The 17,705-nt window shown below is 44.2% G+C and overlaps 1 protein-coding gene across 1 annotated transcript in view; it reads left to right on the forward strand.

Annotated features, from left to right (window-relative positions):
* The first annotated feature begins 1,095 nt into the window (after positions 1-1,095).
* Positions 1,096-17,705, forward strand: part of cfap299 (cilia and flagella associated protein 299) — a 117,477-nt gene continuing 100,867 nt past the window's right edge. Inside the window, exons 1-2 of the mRNA XM_080765060.1 lie at positions 1,096-1,201; positions 3,803-3,936. Of these exons, the coding sequence (XP_080621186.1) occupies positions 3,812-3,936 (125 nt within the window). The 5' untranslated portion in view covers positions 1,096-1,201; positions 3,803-3,811. The remainder of the gene's footprint in view (positions 1,202-3,802; positions 3,937-17,705) is intronic.

Below are 17,705 nucleotides of genomic sequence, written 5' to 3' on the forward strand. Positions count from 1 at the left end.
CGGATGTCTTAAATTAGCTAGCTCTCAGACAGGAAGTTCTAAATTAGCTCATAAGACGGAGCCGCGCTTAACGTCTCAAAGTGAGTGTTGTTGTTGTGTGCAACCACTAAACGCGTCCATCTGAAAACACACGCTATAGAAGGAGACAGGAGTTTGTAAGTCGGTATGCAGTGCACCACCCTGTGGCACCAACCGGCACTGCATAGGCCTACTGACTGTTACAAGTTTCGTGTAAACACACACACACACACACACACACACACACACACACACACACACACACACACACTAGTACAGGGGTAGGCAGGCAACCTGCTACTCTAGAGCCACATGTGGCTGTTGGGCCCTCTCCCGTGGCTCCCAGTTGCTTGGGCAAAGAAGTATGAAAAAGAGATTTTATTTTGTAATCATTTTTAATCATAATTTAATATTGTGGTAGGCATAAAGCTATTCTTTCACTTTGATATTGCACAAAGATAAAAAATAAACACATGTACTGAGGGAAAATGAAGAATGTATTATTGCAAGCTTACATCTTTGTTTGTTTTCACCACCAATGCTGCTGGCTTACTGGTATACTTGTATTAATGTGTTGGCCCAAAAGTGGCTCTTTTGATAATAAAGGTTGCCTACCCCTGGACTAGTATGAACTGTGTGTGATGCTTTTATAATTGCTCTTCATCTGCCATCATCTAGCCTACATAGTTAGGCCTATTCATCTTTGCTGCATTTATCAGTGTATTGCATTGCACTGCAACATTAGTAATAGGCTACATCAGTGTTCAGCGTTTTAGTTTAATGTTAGTTGAGTACCAAGAAGAGCACCAGCTGTTTCCAGTTGGGGTAATCAAGGGGACCTCAAGCAGTGACCAAAATTGTCTATCTTTCACTTAATTTCCATCTTCCACACAGTTTACTCTGCACTACACTTTTCTATGAGCAACGACGCCGATCCGTGCTGCGGTCGTACGGATCGAGAAGTATAATAATAAATGAAATGCAGCATTTTAGGACGTGGCGCTGCTGTTGTTGATATGTTGCTACAGCAACCATAGCTCACAGGTTCGTGGTCATCGAGGCAAAAGAAAAGATGGAGGAGACGTCGTCGGTCCCAGCGCTCGACAGCACAGTTCTGCAGTTTAACACTTACGAGGATTTCCTCCAGTCACAAATATCTGCTTTGGACTTGTATTATTTAGAGGTAAGTCACTGAAAATGTAGGCCTACACATCAAACGTAGGCTATGGGACTGGAACAAGCCTGAACGTCTGGAACCCAGTATGTATGCGACGAAGAGTAGCATATTTAAATTGTCTCAGGCTTATAGGTTTATATAGACTATTTTAGGCTAATTAACGTGTTGGAGGTTCTGGTAAACTATTTCTAGATCCTCTTTAACATCTAACTCATGTATTATTTACATACTTATTTGCGATACTTTTGCTGATTTAATTACGTTCAATTATTTCGGGGCACGGGATAATGTTTGCTGATGTAGTTATTCAATGCGACCACTAGATGGTAGTCACACACTGGTGAATTAGGTAACAGGTCCATTTCTCCACGCTGACATTATTGGCCAGAGCAGAATTTTACATAATATGATTGAAAGTACATTATTGTAAGCTTTTAAATGATGTAACAAACATTGAAATCTGAAAATAGTTGATGAAGATATAATATTTAATATTGTTAAACCTCAACATTTGAGGTTTTTTCCCTTTTCTTGATTTAATTAGTCACACGACTCAGATCGGCCACAAACTATAATTTGTCCAATTACAAGGAGTCGTACCTTAAAACTGCTGTTTGTTTGTTTACATTGATTGGTTTATTCCACATTAACTTGTTTTTGGGGGAAAACAAAATAGCCTACATGAGATCAGAAAAGCTTTGTAACTCCCTGATTTGAACCTGGTTACCTATCAAATGAAAATATAAGTGCTGACATTTTTACCATTAAGCTAATAGAGCCTGCCTGCTTGCTCAGGGGATAAATGTAATCTTCTTGGCCACCAGGTCAAAAGTCATGTCAGATCCTGTGTTTAGGTGAGAAGTCATGACCTTTGACACGGTCTATATATCTCAATGGAAGAGCAGGGAGACAAAATACAACCACCTTAAATGTATAAGTTATATTGTATTATTTACATACTCTACCATATGGACAGAATGAAATTGTATTCATTAAACCAAAGTTACATAGTGCCGCTTAGCTAGCAATACTACAATGTAGAGACATTCGGTACACTGCTACAATTAATGTACTAAAAAATGTAGGCATACTTCCATTTTGTTTTCTAACCATGCCCTTAAACGCTATTTTAGCTGATCTAAAACAGGTGTTGTGAGCTTGTAGACCTGCTATTTTGGAGAAAATAGATGATTCATTTTGTGATTAATTATTAATAATCGAAATCTGCAAAGTAACTTAGTAACTAAAGCTGTCAATTTAACTAAATCTAGTGGAGCTGTCAATTTAACTAGCCTACCGGTAAATGTAGACAGCGGAGTTACTCTATTTGCCTCTGAGGTGTACAGTAGTGGTGTAGAAGTATTAAGTATCAATACATGGGGAAAAAATGTAAAAGTACCTTGAAATTGTACCAAAGTACTACACAGTTGCCACAGTATGTGAGTAAATGTATTGCTTTTGAATCCCCCTTCCTCCCCAGTGTATTAGACGAGCCTTTGTGCTCCTTTCTGTCCAGCAGGTGTCACTGTGGCCAACAGTAAACTTGCCATCATGATTGCCCACACTGCTTGAACACCTGTGTCTACACAGGGAGGAGAGGAATGGCTCATATTTGACCCGCTAATCAGCCGGGGTCATCTGCAATAACTTGTGACGTTCTGACACAACACAGCCAGCCCAGGTCACCTAACCCGCCCTTTCGCACTGATAAGCCCGCCATAAATATGGGTTTTAATAATAAAAGAAACAAAAAGTATAATGTCCAACGAACCTGCAAGGATCCAGTTTGGCTATTATGCAATAATAACTATAGGCCAGGCAGTCGACTGCGAGCGCTTGATCTATACTTTGCTGTACGACAGGAGCCGCAGCACCGGCAATAGTCGATCTACAAGCTCACAGACGCATTGTGATCTTGTGTGTGTGTGTGTGTGTGTGTATATATATATATATTATACACACACACACACACACGTATACATGTGCCTCGGAAATGAACAGTGATTTACAGAGACATTTTTGGGACCTGCTGCGAATGTCCGAGACTTGTTCTCTGGCAGGCCACATCAAAATCGCGCAAAAATAGAAGGTTCCTTTTCTGGTGCAGACAGCCGCCGGCTGCGGGCGGCTGGCTGCATGGCGGGGATGTTTTGGGCATGATGTCGACACGTGGCAACGAATTGGATCCAACTCCAACAAGAAGACACCGGATCTGACAGCACTCAGCAGGACCTCCGGTCCAGAGATGATGACTTTATGAACTTGGCCTTCATAGAGTTATACACACGCGTGCACACGCAGACAGTCTGGGCAACCATTAGTATCAAACCCTGCAGACGAGTACTGGTGTGTGTGTATGTGTGTGCACACACGCACAGAAGTGAAAGCCTCCATAAATGAGGATTTCGCCACAATTTTTGTTGTGACAATAATTTACTTTCGTTTTTTTATTGATAGTTACAGAAGGGGAGAGACATGCAGCAAAGGTCGTCATGAATGGGGCTCGAACACGCGACGCGCTGTCAGGCCAGAGTCTATATGTGGCATGCGCCCGAACCACTAGGCCAGCGGGCGCCCAGTGACAATACATTTTTGATTGATTGTCAGGATGAGGAGATGGCTCGTCAGCTGGTGGAGTTGGGCTACAGGGGCAGCGGTGAGGTCCTAAAGAGAGAGGAGTTTGATGCCAGGAAGGCAGCCGCACAAGCCTCCAGGCTGTCCTCCAGAAGCCAGCGTGAGAAGTAAGTTTTACACTGCACTTTATTATGGTAACTATGGTTCAGTCACTCTATTAGTGTTCTGTTTTACACTGCACTTTATTATGGTAACTATGGTTCAGTCACTCTATTAGTGTTCTGTTTTACACTGCACTTTATTATGGTAACTATGGTTCAGTCACTCTATTAGTGTTCTGTTTTACACTGCACTTTATTATGGTAACTATGGTTCAGTCACTCTATTAGTGTTCTGTTTTACACTGCACTTTATTATGGTAACTATGGTTCAGTCACTCTAGTGTTCTGTTTTACACTGCACTTTATTATGGTAACTATGGTTCAGTCACTCTATTAGTGTGATTACAACAATGTTCTGTTTACTGCACTTCATCATGATAACTATACGGTTCAGGCCAGTGTTCATTTTGGCAGCAATTTTTGATTTAGTTTTAGTCCAGTAAAATTCCATTTTAGTTTAGTTCGACTAAAATGTGTTTTGATGGCGTTGTAATGCCTGGTTTATACTCAATAAAGCCGAAGATAGCCGATCTCCAAGCTCACAATACCTGGAGAACATGTTTTCGGTATATGCGACTCCTTCGTATCAACGAGGTATAAAAAGCTGCACCAGTGTTTGTGGTATGGTTCATAAGCATAACATCTCCCCTGGTCAAAGGGTCAAATTCTCCTCAGACTTTAGTGAGAGGTAGTTGTTTGAACCCGGTTCGATCCCTGATCAGGCTTCCCAGAAGCCAATGTAATAGAGTAGTCCCTCCAGAAACCCATACGTGGGGCACGTGGGGGGGGGGTTCTACCGTGAATGTGTGCAGAAGGTTGGTTTCCCATGCGGGGAAACCGGGTTCCTGGGGTGTGGACAATGGTTCTGTGAGGCCTAGTCCTGGTGTGTGTGCGTGTTTGTGTGTGTGTGTATATATCATATTTGACTGATTTGGTATCTATCTTGTGTGCGCAATCTTTCCCTGTGGCCATCCTGGGCTCTGTAGAATTCCTAAAAAAATTACGGAATCTCCTTTAGACTCGGCACGATCCATAAAGTAAAGTGTGTGTGTGGGGGGGGGGGGCCCTGTGTGCGGCCTAGAGGGCATCTGAGCATGTGCAACACCATGCACACTTACACACCATGTGTCCTTTGGGAAACCGGGCCATTATTATTATTAATCACTGCATGTTTTGCCTTTTCATCTGGTTGCTCAGTAGTAACAAGCTGGAGAAGTTCTTAATAACAGAGCGTTGCTTGGGGAAGGCATCACTTGCAGGGAGAGTTTAGTCTGCTTTCTCTGTGCTGGGCTGGAGGTGGATGTATAGACATATTTCCACGGTAATTAACCAATAATATTGATGCAGAAACGCATTGAACGTGGCCCTACATTATCCTGTGTACATTATGGGACAGCCTGTAGAATAGTTAGATTTTCTTCCTCACACTATGTGCTGTCACGAAGCTTGTCACACTCTGCAATCTCATGTCCTTTTTGCCTGGAAAAGCATGGTTGGATTTACTGGGGGCGGATGGGACGCTTTGCTTTTGATACCCCCTCTGGTCATTCATATTATTATATGTATATTGTCTCTGTTGGGCAGAAACCTCTTATTTTTTTGCTAATTTACGCCCTACTTTAAAAGCATTAAAGCTCGAAAAGCAGCAACATGTTTTGACCGCATAGATCCGCTACTTTTGTTATTTTTTGGTTGAATACTGTAACCGTTTTGGACATAACAGTATGGGATTTTCACCCAACAGAGAACTTGGAGATCGGCTATTTCGTACCGAGTGTAGTCAGTATTTATTTTATTTTTTATTTATTAAGGCCGAACCCTGCTTGACAGTATAATGTGGTTAAATAACTTGTTTTAGCTGATTTCACATGCAATTTGGATTCTTGAGGCAAACGGCAGAAACCTGTAGGCAAATATAAATTGTCGCAGAATATATATACCACACATTTTTGCCCTTTTGAACTAATTAGAGGCGCCTGCGTATCGCTTTCCCTCACATTTGACATCTTGGAGAAAAGAAAGGCCTCGACAGGACGGCAAAAACATACGGTGGGCCACAGACATTTTCAATCAGAAGGGCTCGGGGACAAGCTTTTTTTTGGGGGGGGGGGCTGTGTGTCCCCCTGCACTGTTTAAACCAAGACCGCTCCTTCCTCTGTGGTTTGTGATTGGATTTAAAACCCATCTGACCCCGTGACCTAGTGTTGTGGTTCCACTGTGAAAACACAGGGCCCGGGATGCAATGTACCACCTGCAAAGGGAAGGGGGGGTCCGGTACAATCGCCCCTCTGTTCTAAAGCTGGACCGCTTGTTGCCCTGCAGTCAAAGTATAAGCGACACGATTGCAGTTCTTACACAGTGAAATCCTCAGTGTCATATTATACAGTAGGTGCTGTAAGTGATATTTTTTGTGTTAATATAAGTGTTAAATCCCGTATAGCTCTATATTCCCATAGCAATTTACTGCTGCGTGATTCTGATATGGAGTGTTTGTTCAGGAACCACTGACGTACACCACCTTTATTCATACAGCCAACTCTCTGAGTCGTCCGGGGAAATCAAAGTGACATCGCAGGCCCACTAAATATTCTTGCACCTGCGGAGCCGTCAACTAAACCGGGCTCAGAGCGGGCCGTCCTGCTGCTTCTCGGGAATGACTTTCTCGCCTGCTCTCTAGGCCTTAACCTATATGCCTCCCATAAGGCCTGTCTTTCCTCAGCGCTCTGTCCTTGCACTGTTTTTCTTTTTTTTCTTCTCTCCATTCCTTTCTTTTTTTCTTTTCAACCGCCCCTCCCCCCCCCCTACCCCCACACACACCACCACCACCGCTCTCTCTCTCTCTCTCTCTCTCTCTCTCTCTCTCTCTCTCTCTCTCTCGGAGACCCCTTTAGTGGCTGCAGGTGTACAAATAGAGCTGTTTTCAATTAGAGCGCTATAACCTCGCCTGTAGCGTGCATCTGATCAATGAATGCCCCTGCACCTGTGGTAATAAAATACAGCGGGAGCTAGGGGAGAGATAGCGCCGTGAATGCTAATCAGATGTTAGCCCCGGTGTTGCCCCGGTTCTTTTTTGCTCCCTTTTTAACCCATTCTGAACGGGAACCCGTTTTGGTGTTGGCATCATGTTATGCTTTAGCTATTGAAAAATAGCAGATCTACAAGCTCATAGCGCACCACCAAGTGGCGCGCTACGAGCTTGTAGGTCTGCTATTTTTGAAAAATCGAAGAACGACTGACATTTTTTTTAGAATCTGATCTCAGGTCAGAATGGGTTAATCAGACCAGTGTGTGTCCAGCGAAAACCTCGTATGAATCTGATCTCAGGTCAGAATGGGTTAAAAGACAACACGCGCCGCTCGCTGCCGCTGACAGTGCCGCGGGGGGTTTGCGAGAGAAAGGGCTTGGCATGGCGCGCGGCGTCACACAAAAGGGAGAAGAAAGAATAGAATGCTCAACATGGTTGTATAGGTTAGGTTTGTGTTGCCGCTTGTGAATCTGGGGGCAGTAAGGGGGCATCACACACTGGCTGGTGTCACTATATGTTCGGGGGAAAAGTCCCTAGTCTCGGATGGCTCCACAGCAGTAGTGCTCATTTCAAGGACTCACAGGTTGATATGCATTTGATCTCTCTCCGGGGCCCCTATCTATGCCATCAAAACTGCGTTAATTCAACTCTTGACAGTGTACCAAATGGACCCAGTAACAGTGCGTTTTAACCCATTCTGACCGGGAACCCGTTTTGGTGTTAGCATCATGTCGTGCTTTAGCTATTGAAAAATAGCAGATCTACAAGCTCATAGCGCGCCACCGAGTGGCGCGCTACGAGCTTGTAGGTCTGCTATTTTTGAAAGATCGAAGAACGACTGACATTATTTAGAATCTGATCTCAGGTCAGAATGGTGTTATTCATCAGACCATGTGTCCAGTGGAAACCTCGTGTGAATCTGATCTCAGGTCAGAATGGGTTAACAGCAGTCAGACCTCGGCCGACACATCGCCCGTTATCGCCCGAAAATATGAAATAATTTGATCTTTTCGGGCAAATTCTGGCTGTCGCCCCGCTGTTAAAACGTACTGTAAGTGTCCAGTTGGTTTCATTATCGCATGCTGTCGGAGATCCATTTGCTTCCTAACTCTGTGGGGGGGACCCCGCATGGTGCCGCCTCAAGGACCCCCTGGGGGTCCCGGGACCCCACTTTGAGAACCACCTCTCTACAGTATACGGTAGATTAAAAATGTAATGAAGTGCCCTGTAGGTCAGTGCATGCTTCTCAAACTCTGTGTCCGAGGCACACTACTGTGCTTTGAGAGACGTCCAGGTGTGCCGTGGGATTCTCTGACCAAACTTTCATATACGCTCAGTCCTCCGGTCATGGTCCACCGTCTTCTCTCTCTCTTAACAGCTATACACCCTGCCCTGTTGTGACCAGGCACAGCTGGTGATGACGGCCGCATAAGAAAGGAATCGGAGGTCAAACTCTTGGCTTTGCCAACACAACCCCTGCATTCTTTCTATAAAGTATCTTGAGAACACTCTAACCGCTCGACTTCAAACTCGGTGTGCGTGTAACAACAAGGAGGGAGGGGGCGCGCCGAGTAGTCGGTAGACAAATATAGATACAGCTGCATTATATTCTTCCCATATTTGGGCATGGCTGACACAGAACTCCATGCTGTACGTATGGGCATGAAAGGGACACAGACGTAGACAGGAAGAGATCTCCTTATGGCCATCAAAGGGGTAGAGGCAGACAGACAGATACAGAGATGCCCATATCTCTGTCGGGTGTAGGTTTGCAGATGTGCTCATTTTGATACTTTTGTGTGACGCTTTTGTATGATCAAGTAGGGCATTCATTTACAAATGTTTGCCTAGTGAATGGTTACATTTGGCGTGTTCCTCTTTTACATGTTGTGCATCGCGGTGTTGGCACAGTAGGTACCATGCGGCCATCGTGGTGTTGGTATAGGAGGTACAGTAGGCTACCGTGCGGGCCGTATACTGGCACAGAGATTCCGTACCCAACGCTATGCTGCCAGCGGAGAAAGTGTCCTCTAGGGTGCCCTTTCAGAGGGCACGGCTCAGCACAGAAATAGACCAAAGTCAACAAAGCGTTGAGCCAATCATCACAAATACGTCCAGTACCTGAAATCTACCCCGAAAGTTTCATTCAAATCAACCACTAGTCAAGTCAAATCAAGTCAGTTTTATTACTTCGTGTAGCACATTTCATGCAGGTGCTGCAGACTCAATGTGCTTTATATTAAAATTCAACAATAGAAGCAAAATACACCAAGGTAGCAAAAATATACAGTGACCACTATAGCCCGCACGCACGCACGCACGCGCACACACACACACACACACACACACACACACACACACACACACACACACACACACACACACACACACACACACACACACACACACACACACACACACACACACACACACACACACCACTCCTTTTTGTATACAGTTTTAAGTTGCTTGATATTCAATATTTAGATTTGTACGGATATGCACCCTCCTGTCTCCTACCTATAAGCAACCCTGCTTATTATGTTGCCACATCTTGACAAATCAAATTCTCTTACTGGCTCAGTTCCTTTCTAATGGTGGTACACAGCCAAAATTGATATAAAAACAAATCAACTTGGGGGTCCTTGACACGAACAAGCATGAGTACCGCTGAGTTACAGGAGTGAGATGGTCGGAACGGCGTGGGGTGGCGGGTTATACAATTTTATTTTTATGTAAGAAGCCGTAACCTGTATTGTTTGAATTTCTATCTAGCAATGTATTTTCCACATTTGAAATTGATAATGTGTGTAGATACAACTGTAGTGTCATACAAACGTAAAAGCCAATTATGCCAGAGATTAACTGTTCACAGACGGACACACGGACGGATGGACACAACGGAAGGACGGACGGACTGCAGGGTTGCAAATCATACTCTCTCCCCATGCCTTCGGCCTGGTGGAGACAAAAATAGGCCATGGTCCGGGACAGTTTTGGCTGTCCGGTCATCATAAAACCTGTTAGTTATGGTTTAACACAGGTGTCGGAAACTGTCAAAGGTCTAAAAAAGCCTCACAACTTTAAACAGTTCGTGTTGGCTTGAACCCCTAAATTGCTGCTCTGTGGATATTATTTTCTGGTTGTTTAAAAAAAAAAGCATATAGACCCTGTTAGCAGGTGCCCCACCACATGCAGCTGGTGTCCCCTGCGCGTCAGACAGCCTGACACTTGTGTGCCACACAGAGGTTGGACTCAGTCACTTACTAAAACAAACAGGGTCTATCCTTTTGTACCATAAGCAGCGGATCAGAGTAACTAAGTACATATACTCAAGTACTGCACTTGAGTACAGTTTTGAGGCACATTTGACAATAATAATAATAATAATAAACTTTATTTGTTTATTAATTATCTTTCATTACATCAAATGCAGCTCACAGTGATTTGGGCCCCATTTGTGGTTCTTGGACCAATTTTTATAGGTCACGACTCGAGTAAAAAGATAAATCACATTTTCTTTTCCTGTATTTAAAAAAATATATTTAAAAAGATTTTTTTTAAATAAAATCTTAAAACAAACAAATTAAATAAATTCCATGAATAACATAATTCTATTCGGCTCTTTTCACTAGTTTGGGTGCCGTACAAACGTCTAATCTGTTTTGGAACCACTGCTGTACAGAGCGATACAGAGAACACGAAAAGAAAAGCTAAAGCATAAAACAACATTAAAACCATGATTCCCAAATCAACTTAAAGCAAGAGTAATTACTTTGTAGATTTAGAATATTAACAGAAAACTAGTTTTGACATTAACTGAAAAAAGTGTTGTTGTGTTGTTGTGTGTTAATGTGTTATTATAGGGTTACATACTGTACGACCCAGCAGCACATGAAGTAATGAAAATCAGCCCCATCTTTACCAGCTGCAACATTAATGCCATTAATAATTACAATGCAATAATGGGATCGTGAAATCGACCATTCTGCATGAGTAGTACTTACTTTTGAATACAAGACTTATACTTGTGGCGGTATATTGCTTGTGGCGGTATTGCTATATACTTTGACCACTTCTTCTTACGCCAATGGCCGTACAAGTATACGCGTCCAGTCGTCCACATGCCTTACAGATGAATTTGCGCCAAACCATTGGAAAATATGAAGTCAGTGTCGTGTCTGTGGATTATTTGTTTTCAGTGGGTTTTTGCTTTTATATACATGGGACGGTAGAGAGACATGACACCGAGGTCAGAGAGGGGAAGGACCTGCAGCCGGAACTCAACTGGGGATGTTGGGATTATTTCCTTCAGTGTTTCCCAAACAATGGGTCGGGATGGGCCAGACAATAGGTCAAGTTCTTTAGTTTTCACCCCCCCCCCCCAAAAAAAAACCCCAAACAAAACTGAAAATTCCCACATTTCCCCCCATTTTCTTTTTTTATATACATGATTTTCTCAAATTAAAAAAGTAACAATGCATTTATTTTTTTAGTTTTTTTTTTGTTTTTTACTTTTTCCAAAGTAGTGAAGCTCTTAGCTTCTAAACCGGCTATTTTCAATATTAAAATAGGGCTTAAGTGATTAAGTATTTTTTTGTATACGCTCTCTTCCCATGGGAAGATGCCAAAATCTGTTGGTGTCTGGAACTGAAAAAAGGTTTGTAGACACCTTGATTTAGTTGATGCAGTATCCGGTCATGATGTAGTAGAGCGTGTCTCTGGACAAGAACCTACAGAGAAAGAATAGTACACCTGTCCAGGAATCCCAGAATGCAGTGGAGGCAATTGTCTGGACAACAGATATAGTGAGAAGCCCGGTGGCTTGTGCAAGCATGGCAGTGATGCAGAGTGGCAGGCCCTTGGCTCCGTATACGAAACGGGCCGCGGGGTCCGCTTCTCGTGTCTGTAACATCCACAATCTCATTTTCCCAAAGCCACCAGGAGATGGGGGTGGGGGGGGGGGGGGGGGGGGGGGGGGGGCTGGATTTGCACCGAAATGTATCCAGCGTTCGTGCATGTTCGCGGCATGGGGTTTTCCTTGGCACGGGAAACTGATGGCTCTCCTTTTTTAATATAGAGTAAGCGAAGAATTCTGGAGGCAGGCTGTGAAAACGAAGGCATGAGCAGCAGCAGTACAATGGACAAAGAGCGTGGCTGTGGTTTTGGACCGCGGGGCAATCGAGGCGAGCCTAGATGGAAACCTCAGAGGGGGCTACCGTACCGAGAGCACAACGCCAGGTCAGGGCATCTGCTGACATATGACGGGCCCAGCGCCGGAGCTGATAGGAACCAGAGGTGCTCACTGCTATGGACTGCCCTTTGCATTTTGTCCGTGTGAGAGCGTGACTGGGCTTTTTTGTTTGTTTGCGTGAGGCCTTTTCTCAAGACGTGGCACAAAATCATGACTTGCTTTCATCCACTGTCTCCCTGGATGTTCTCAACTCGTCATACTGAATGCGTTATCATGTAACTTTAACTCGGCTAACTGCCACATGTAACATCCCTGTGTGAAGCACAGTAAAAACATTGTTATCCCCACCAGGCCGCAACTGCCAAAGGCGAGGGATTATGTTTTCACTCCTGTGAGTCCGTTTTGTCGGTCTGTCCGTGTGTGACCAGCTAGTGTGGAACGTTCTGGCTGTACTTGGACAACATACTGTGACATACTAGCGCCGTGTCCAGACGGTGCACTTAAACATCAAGCTGCCATATGGGACACTTTAAATTAAAAGGCTTGAGAACCACTGCAAAGCTTGAGAACCACTGCTTTAGAGTGTTTGTTCAGTAAAATGGGTCACTCTGTCTCTCCAGCTCTTGAAAGTGAAAAAAAAAAACTGACATTTTCAGGTTTAGATACCAATTTCCAATTACCAATATCATGCAAGATACAACAATTTATACAACAAGTGAAATTGGAACGGATGAAAAAATATATAATTAGAACTGGAACATTTAAGAGGATAAATACAATTTTCTGGGTCCTCACTCCTGATTGCATAGCACTGGTATCCTGGCCTGAACATGCGTTTTCTGGTTACTAAAGACCTGGGGAGACGGGGTTACTGAACAAACACACTAAAGTAATGATTACGTTCAGACAAGCCAATCGCCAGAGGAAATGTTGGCAGTTTCTGGACCCCAAAAATGTTACATTTGTACGTACGTTGCATTCAACGTTTAGGTTTATGGTTAGGATGAGGGGGAAAATTAGGTTTAGGGTTGGGTTTCGGCATTGTTTCATTTTGTTTTCCTTTTGAATGGTTAGTTAGGTCACGAGCTAGTAGCTTTGCTATTTTCAAAAATGAAGTGAAAATATGTGAAAATCATTTTTAATAATGTGCGTCCCTGGCACGACATATTCGCAGAAATTAATTCATTTGGGGGCCCTGGACCGGAGGGTCCCCAGGGAAATGAGTGAATATATAGTGTCAACAATTTTTACCAGTATTATTGCATGCTTTGGCTATTCAAAAATAGCAGATAGTACAAGGTCACAGCACGTCACTTTGTGCAACACTGTGAGCTTTGCACATCTGCTGTATTTTTGAAACGGTCTTGAAAAGGTTTGGACATGTATGTATGTCCCTGGCACAAACTCTTTTCAGATGGAGGTCTGCGGACAAATACACATTAATTTGGGGGTCCTTGACATGAAAATGTCGGAGGAGCACGGAGGTACATGTAGGGTATCACGTGACACACGCATGTAACCGATACATCCAGCTCATTGTAATCAAAGGTGACAGAGGATTTTTAGAAAAAGAAGCCCCAAATAAAGTAAATTGTCATGCTGCGTGGAATTTCCCCCCGACGTCCACCAGCCCAAAATAATATTTTCCATAAGATTCATTTTCCCCAGCAGCGCTCTCAGGAAAAATATGCTAGTACAGTATGTTTTGATACTCAAGATCACCGTATTACTGAAAGTTACCATCTGCCAGTGGTGTAAATTTAAGTACATTTACTCAAGTAGTGTGCTTTTCAAGTAGCACATATACTGCAAGGTTTCCAAATACACTGTACTTCTACTGCACTACATCTCAGAGGAAAATATTGTACTTTTTACTTAATGATTAGTCAAGTTATTAAACGCAACATCTTCAAATGTATTTATAAAATAGTATAAGAGAGGGCATATCGATAACTAACTATAGTCCAATAACATGATATGATATCTATGGTATTTGTGTTTTTTCTACTTTTACTTATAAGTCCAAAATTGTACTTCTTCCAGCCCTGCTGTTGAAAAGCTGTGGGCTAATGAACACCCCCCCCCCCTCCCCCCACCCTCTATTAATGTGACTGGAGAACACAAGAAAAATGATTTCAAATTGAGAACATCTGTTACTCGTCATGAAATCAAAATCTATCTGAGAGAAGAAAGAAAAAACACCCTTTAGCCAATAGCTTGAATATTTATTTGCAAAATTAGGGGGCGAGAGTTAAGCGGGAATGTGAGATTTCTTCCCGCAAATACCTTTTTAATGACATTCCATTAATTATGGGTGGAAGTCTTCGCTGCAACACAGCTTGGCTATATCGTGCGAAGAGGACACACCTTTTCGACAGACCGTTCTTATTCTTTTCACACGCGGGGGTGATGAAATTGCACAAAGTTTAAGTGTTGCGTGGGTGCGCTGGTTCTCAATGTGTGGCTCGGGGACCACCAGGTAGCCCAACATGGACCCCCAGGAGTCCTTGGGTGGGTGGGTGGGTGGGTGGGTGGGTGGGGGGGGGGGGGACCAGGGTGATCCACAGCAAAATGTGTTAATATAGCGTCACGAAACTCACAAAACTATTATAGTGATAACATAACATAAACTAGATAAAGTGGGGCAGGTCAGATTGTGGCCTCCTGGGGGGGGGGGGCGCTATAATAGGCCAGTGTGAAAAGGGTGCAATTTCTTCTTACGCCTTGGATGGCATTTGAATGATTTGAGGCATTTTGTTCCAAAAATGTGTGTTTGCAAAAGTCTATAGAGCTAGTGTGTAACGATTTGCGGGGTTTTTGGACAGGCCGTTCTGGAAAAGTCATCGTTGGCATCCAGGGAGTGTGTATGCAAAATTTGGCATCGACCGGGTTAACGGTGCCGGAGATAAGCTGGTAACAGACGGACGGACGGGCGGACACACACACGGACGGAGTGCAAAACATACTCTCTCCCAATGCCTTCGGCCTGGTGGAGACAATAATACAAAAATAAAAGTCACTGTATTTGTTCTGGCGGGCATGCGTTAGTCCAACGTCCCGTTAGTCCAACATACGTGGCCGGTTAAGCCTCACCCGTGGCTTCCATGTTATTAATGTCTAACCCTGGGTTACTTTGACAAAATGAGTGTTCATTGTGATACCGATCTTAGTTCCACACTGATCCAAGCCGGAACACAAGTAAACATGCCCTGAAAACGCACGTACGGCCCAGTGGGCTCACCCATCCGACCGCATTATGTGGTCAGATGGGTGGGCCGCGGAACACTTTAGAGATGTTCAAGTATGGGCCCTGATCCAGGAAAGCTTGAGAACCAGTGCTGTCCAACAGATCATTTTTATTTATTTTTTTCAAATCTCTGGGACCCCAATCTATACTGTAAACACCTGTGTACAAATTGAACCAAGTGGACCCCAGGGTGGTCCCCCGCCCGCAGACTTTGTATACGTTGAGAATCAGTGGTTAATAGTGCTTTTAAATTTAAGTTGCAGTTCCCTGCAATAAAATATGGCTGCTCAGCTCAGCTGTGCAAGCAGACAATAAAGTGGAGTCAGAGACCTGGCGAGGTGAATTGAGACTTGTAGTTGGACGATCAGTCATTAGTGAGGGAGTGCAAACAGGAAGATGACCAGATGGTCATAGTGCACACACTAAAGAAAAATGGTGTTAAATAAATTGCAGCAGCAAAAGTGGTTCTTTGGCTCATAAACATAATGGCCTCAAAGTGCATGGACCTCCAGGGGGGGCGTTCTCCGCAAAATGTGTTGATATAGAATCATTGTCAGTTTAACAACCCTACGGATATTTCCCAAAAAAGATTGGAATATGTATTTTTAGGTGACCCTGGCACAAATCTTGGGGATCATTTGTTTGAGAACGGTTGTCGGACTCAATATAGCATATAATCTCACAACGTGTTGTGGAACTTCTAGGAATTTGTTTTGAAATAAAAATGTACATTATTGATATTATCATCCCAATATCGACATTGAGGGATTTGCACACAAATATCTTGTTTTATCATTTCATTCGTCATAATCCAGGCCAACGACTGCATTGTGTGCGTGCGCGTGCGTGCGTGTGTCTATTTAAATGTTCCTCTTCTCTCCAATTGGTCCCCCCCCCCCCCCCTCCCCCAGCCTCCAGTCTTAACGCTGTGTTTAAACAGGTGTAAACACGCTGGTTGGACAGTCCCTCAGTGGTGACAAGTGTTTACCCCCAACAGAGATGACCTCCAGTGTGTTAATGTACTGGAGCCCCCATGGAGTAAACTCACGCCGTTGAAATATCTCCACTTACTGTAAATTAGATCCGTTTCAGGGTGTGTGTGTGTGTGTGTGCAGTCTTAAAACTTTGTCGCAAACGATGGCGTCGTGCCACAAAAGAGAGCAGATCCACATGGTGCTCCCGTGTGAGCTTGTAGATCTGCTCTTTTCAACAGTGCGCCCGCCGCCGGCATCACATCCTTTCTCCCAACGGAGCGGTCTGGGTCCACCTGGCCACACAGCGGGCAACCCGAGACGCGATAGAAAGGCACAGATGAATCGCGGTCGGGGCCATTAACATCTAATAACCGCAAGCCCCCCAATAACGAAAATCCTCGTTATGCTTTCCAAATGAGGCTTGTTAAGAAAATTTGTCGATGGAGGGGGAAACTCTCTGAAGAAGTTGAAAACACGCACCCGCGGCTCCCGGCTTTTTTGGCTGGGTATTATTCAACCTCCAAGCGTGACTGTGTGTGTTGCTCTAGCTACTGGAAGGGGGTAACCCCAGTCGCTTTGCCTCCTCCTCAACACCTGTGTTTACTTTGGGGCCTCGGCCCCCCCTCGGCCGCCCCTCAGCCCCCCATGACCCAGCAGCAATCCTTCATTCACTCTCCGAGGATGGAGTTTAGGCCTCAAGCCTCCAAGTATGTGCTGTCCGTGCACTTTCACCACTACGCTATTCCCTCTAAAGAGCTTCAGTGTGGGGGCGCCGGCCCAAAAGACATTCCTCTTCCCAAATTCTAGTATATTTGAACATTCAGATCCCGCGCCTCTTATTATTGTAGTTTTAAGCGAAGCCAGCAGCAATAACGAGACGTTTTTCAGCACGAGCGGTGGGGTCTGCATGTGAAGGACTTGGCGCGACAGCACCCTCAATTAACACCACCCTCCCCCAATACGTAGTAAACTTGACCAGGGTTTGGTTTTGACGAACTGCCCACAGTGCCAAAACTACCAGTAACTGGTGTACTTACCATGGTATTATTGTGCTTAACTGACGAGCCAACTGGCCTGACCTGAACCCCACAGAGAATCTAGGTTGTATTGTCAAGATAACAGCTGTTATCAACGCAAACCTGGGCTTCCATAACACCTCAACAGTGAACAAAGGCTGATCACCTCCATGCCACGCCCCATTGGTATAGCCCAGACAAAGTATTGACTGCATAGTACATACATTAATATACTTGACACAGTTACGTAGACTCCGTGGGGGCGGCGGGGCTCGAGCCCCCAATTAGACCTGAATATATCATTACTCTATGGAATAGA

The sequence above is a fragment of the Protomyctophum bolini genome (assembly GCF_963924005.1).
Source record: "Protomyctophum bolini genome assembly, chromosome: 6".
Classification (NCBI taxonomy): Eukaryota; Metazoa; Chordata; class Actinopteri; order Myctophiformes; family Myctophidae; genus Protomyctophum; species Protomyctophum bolini.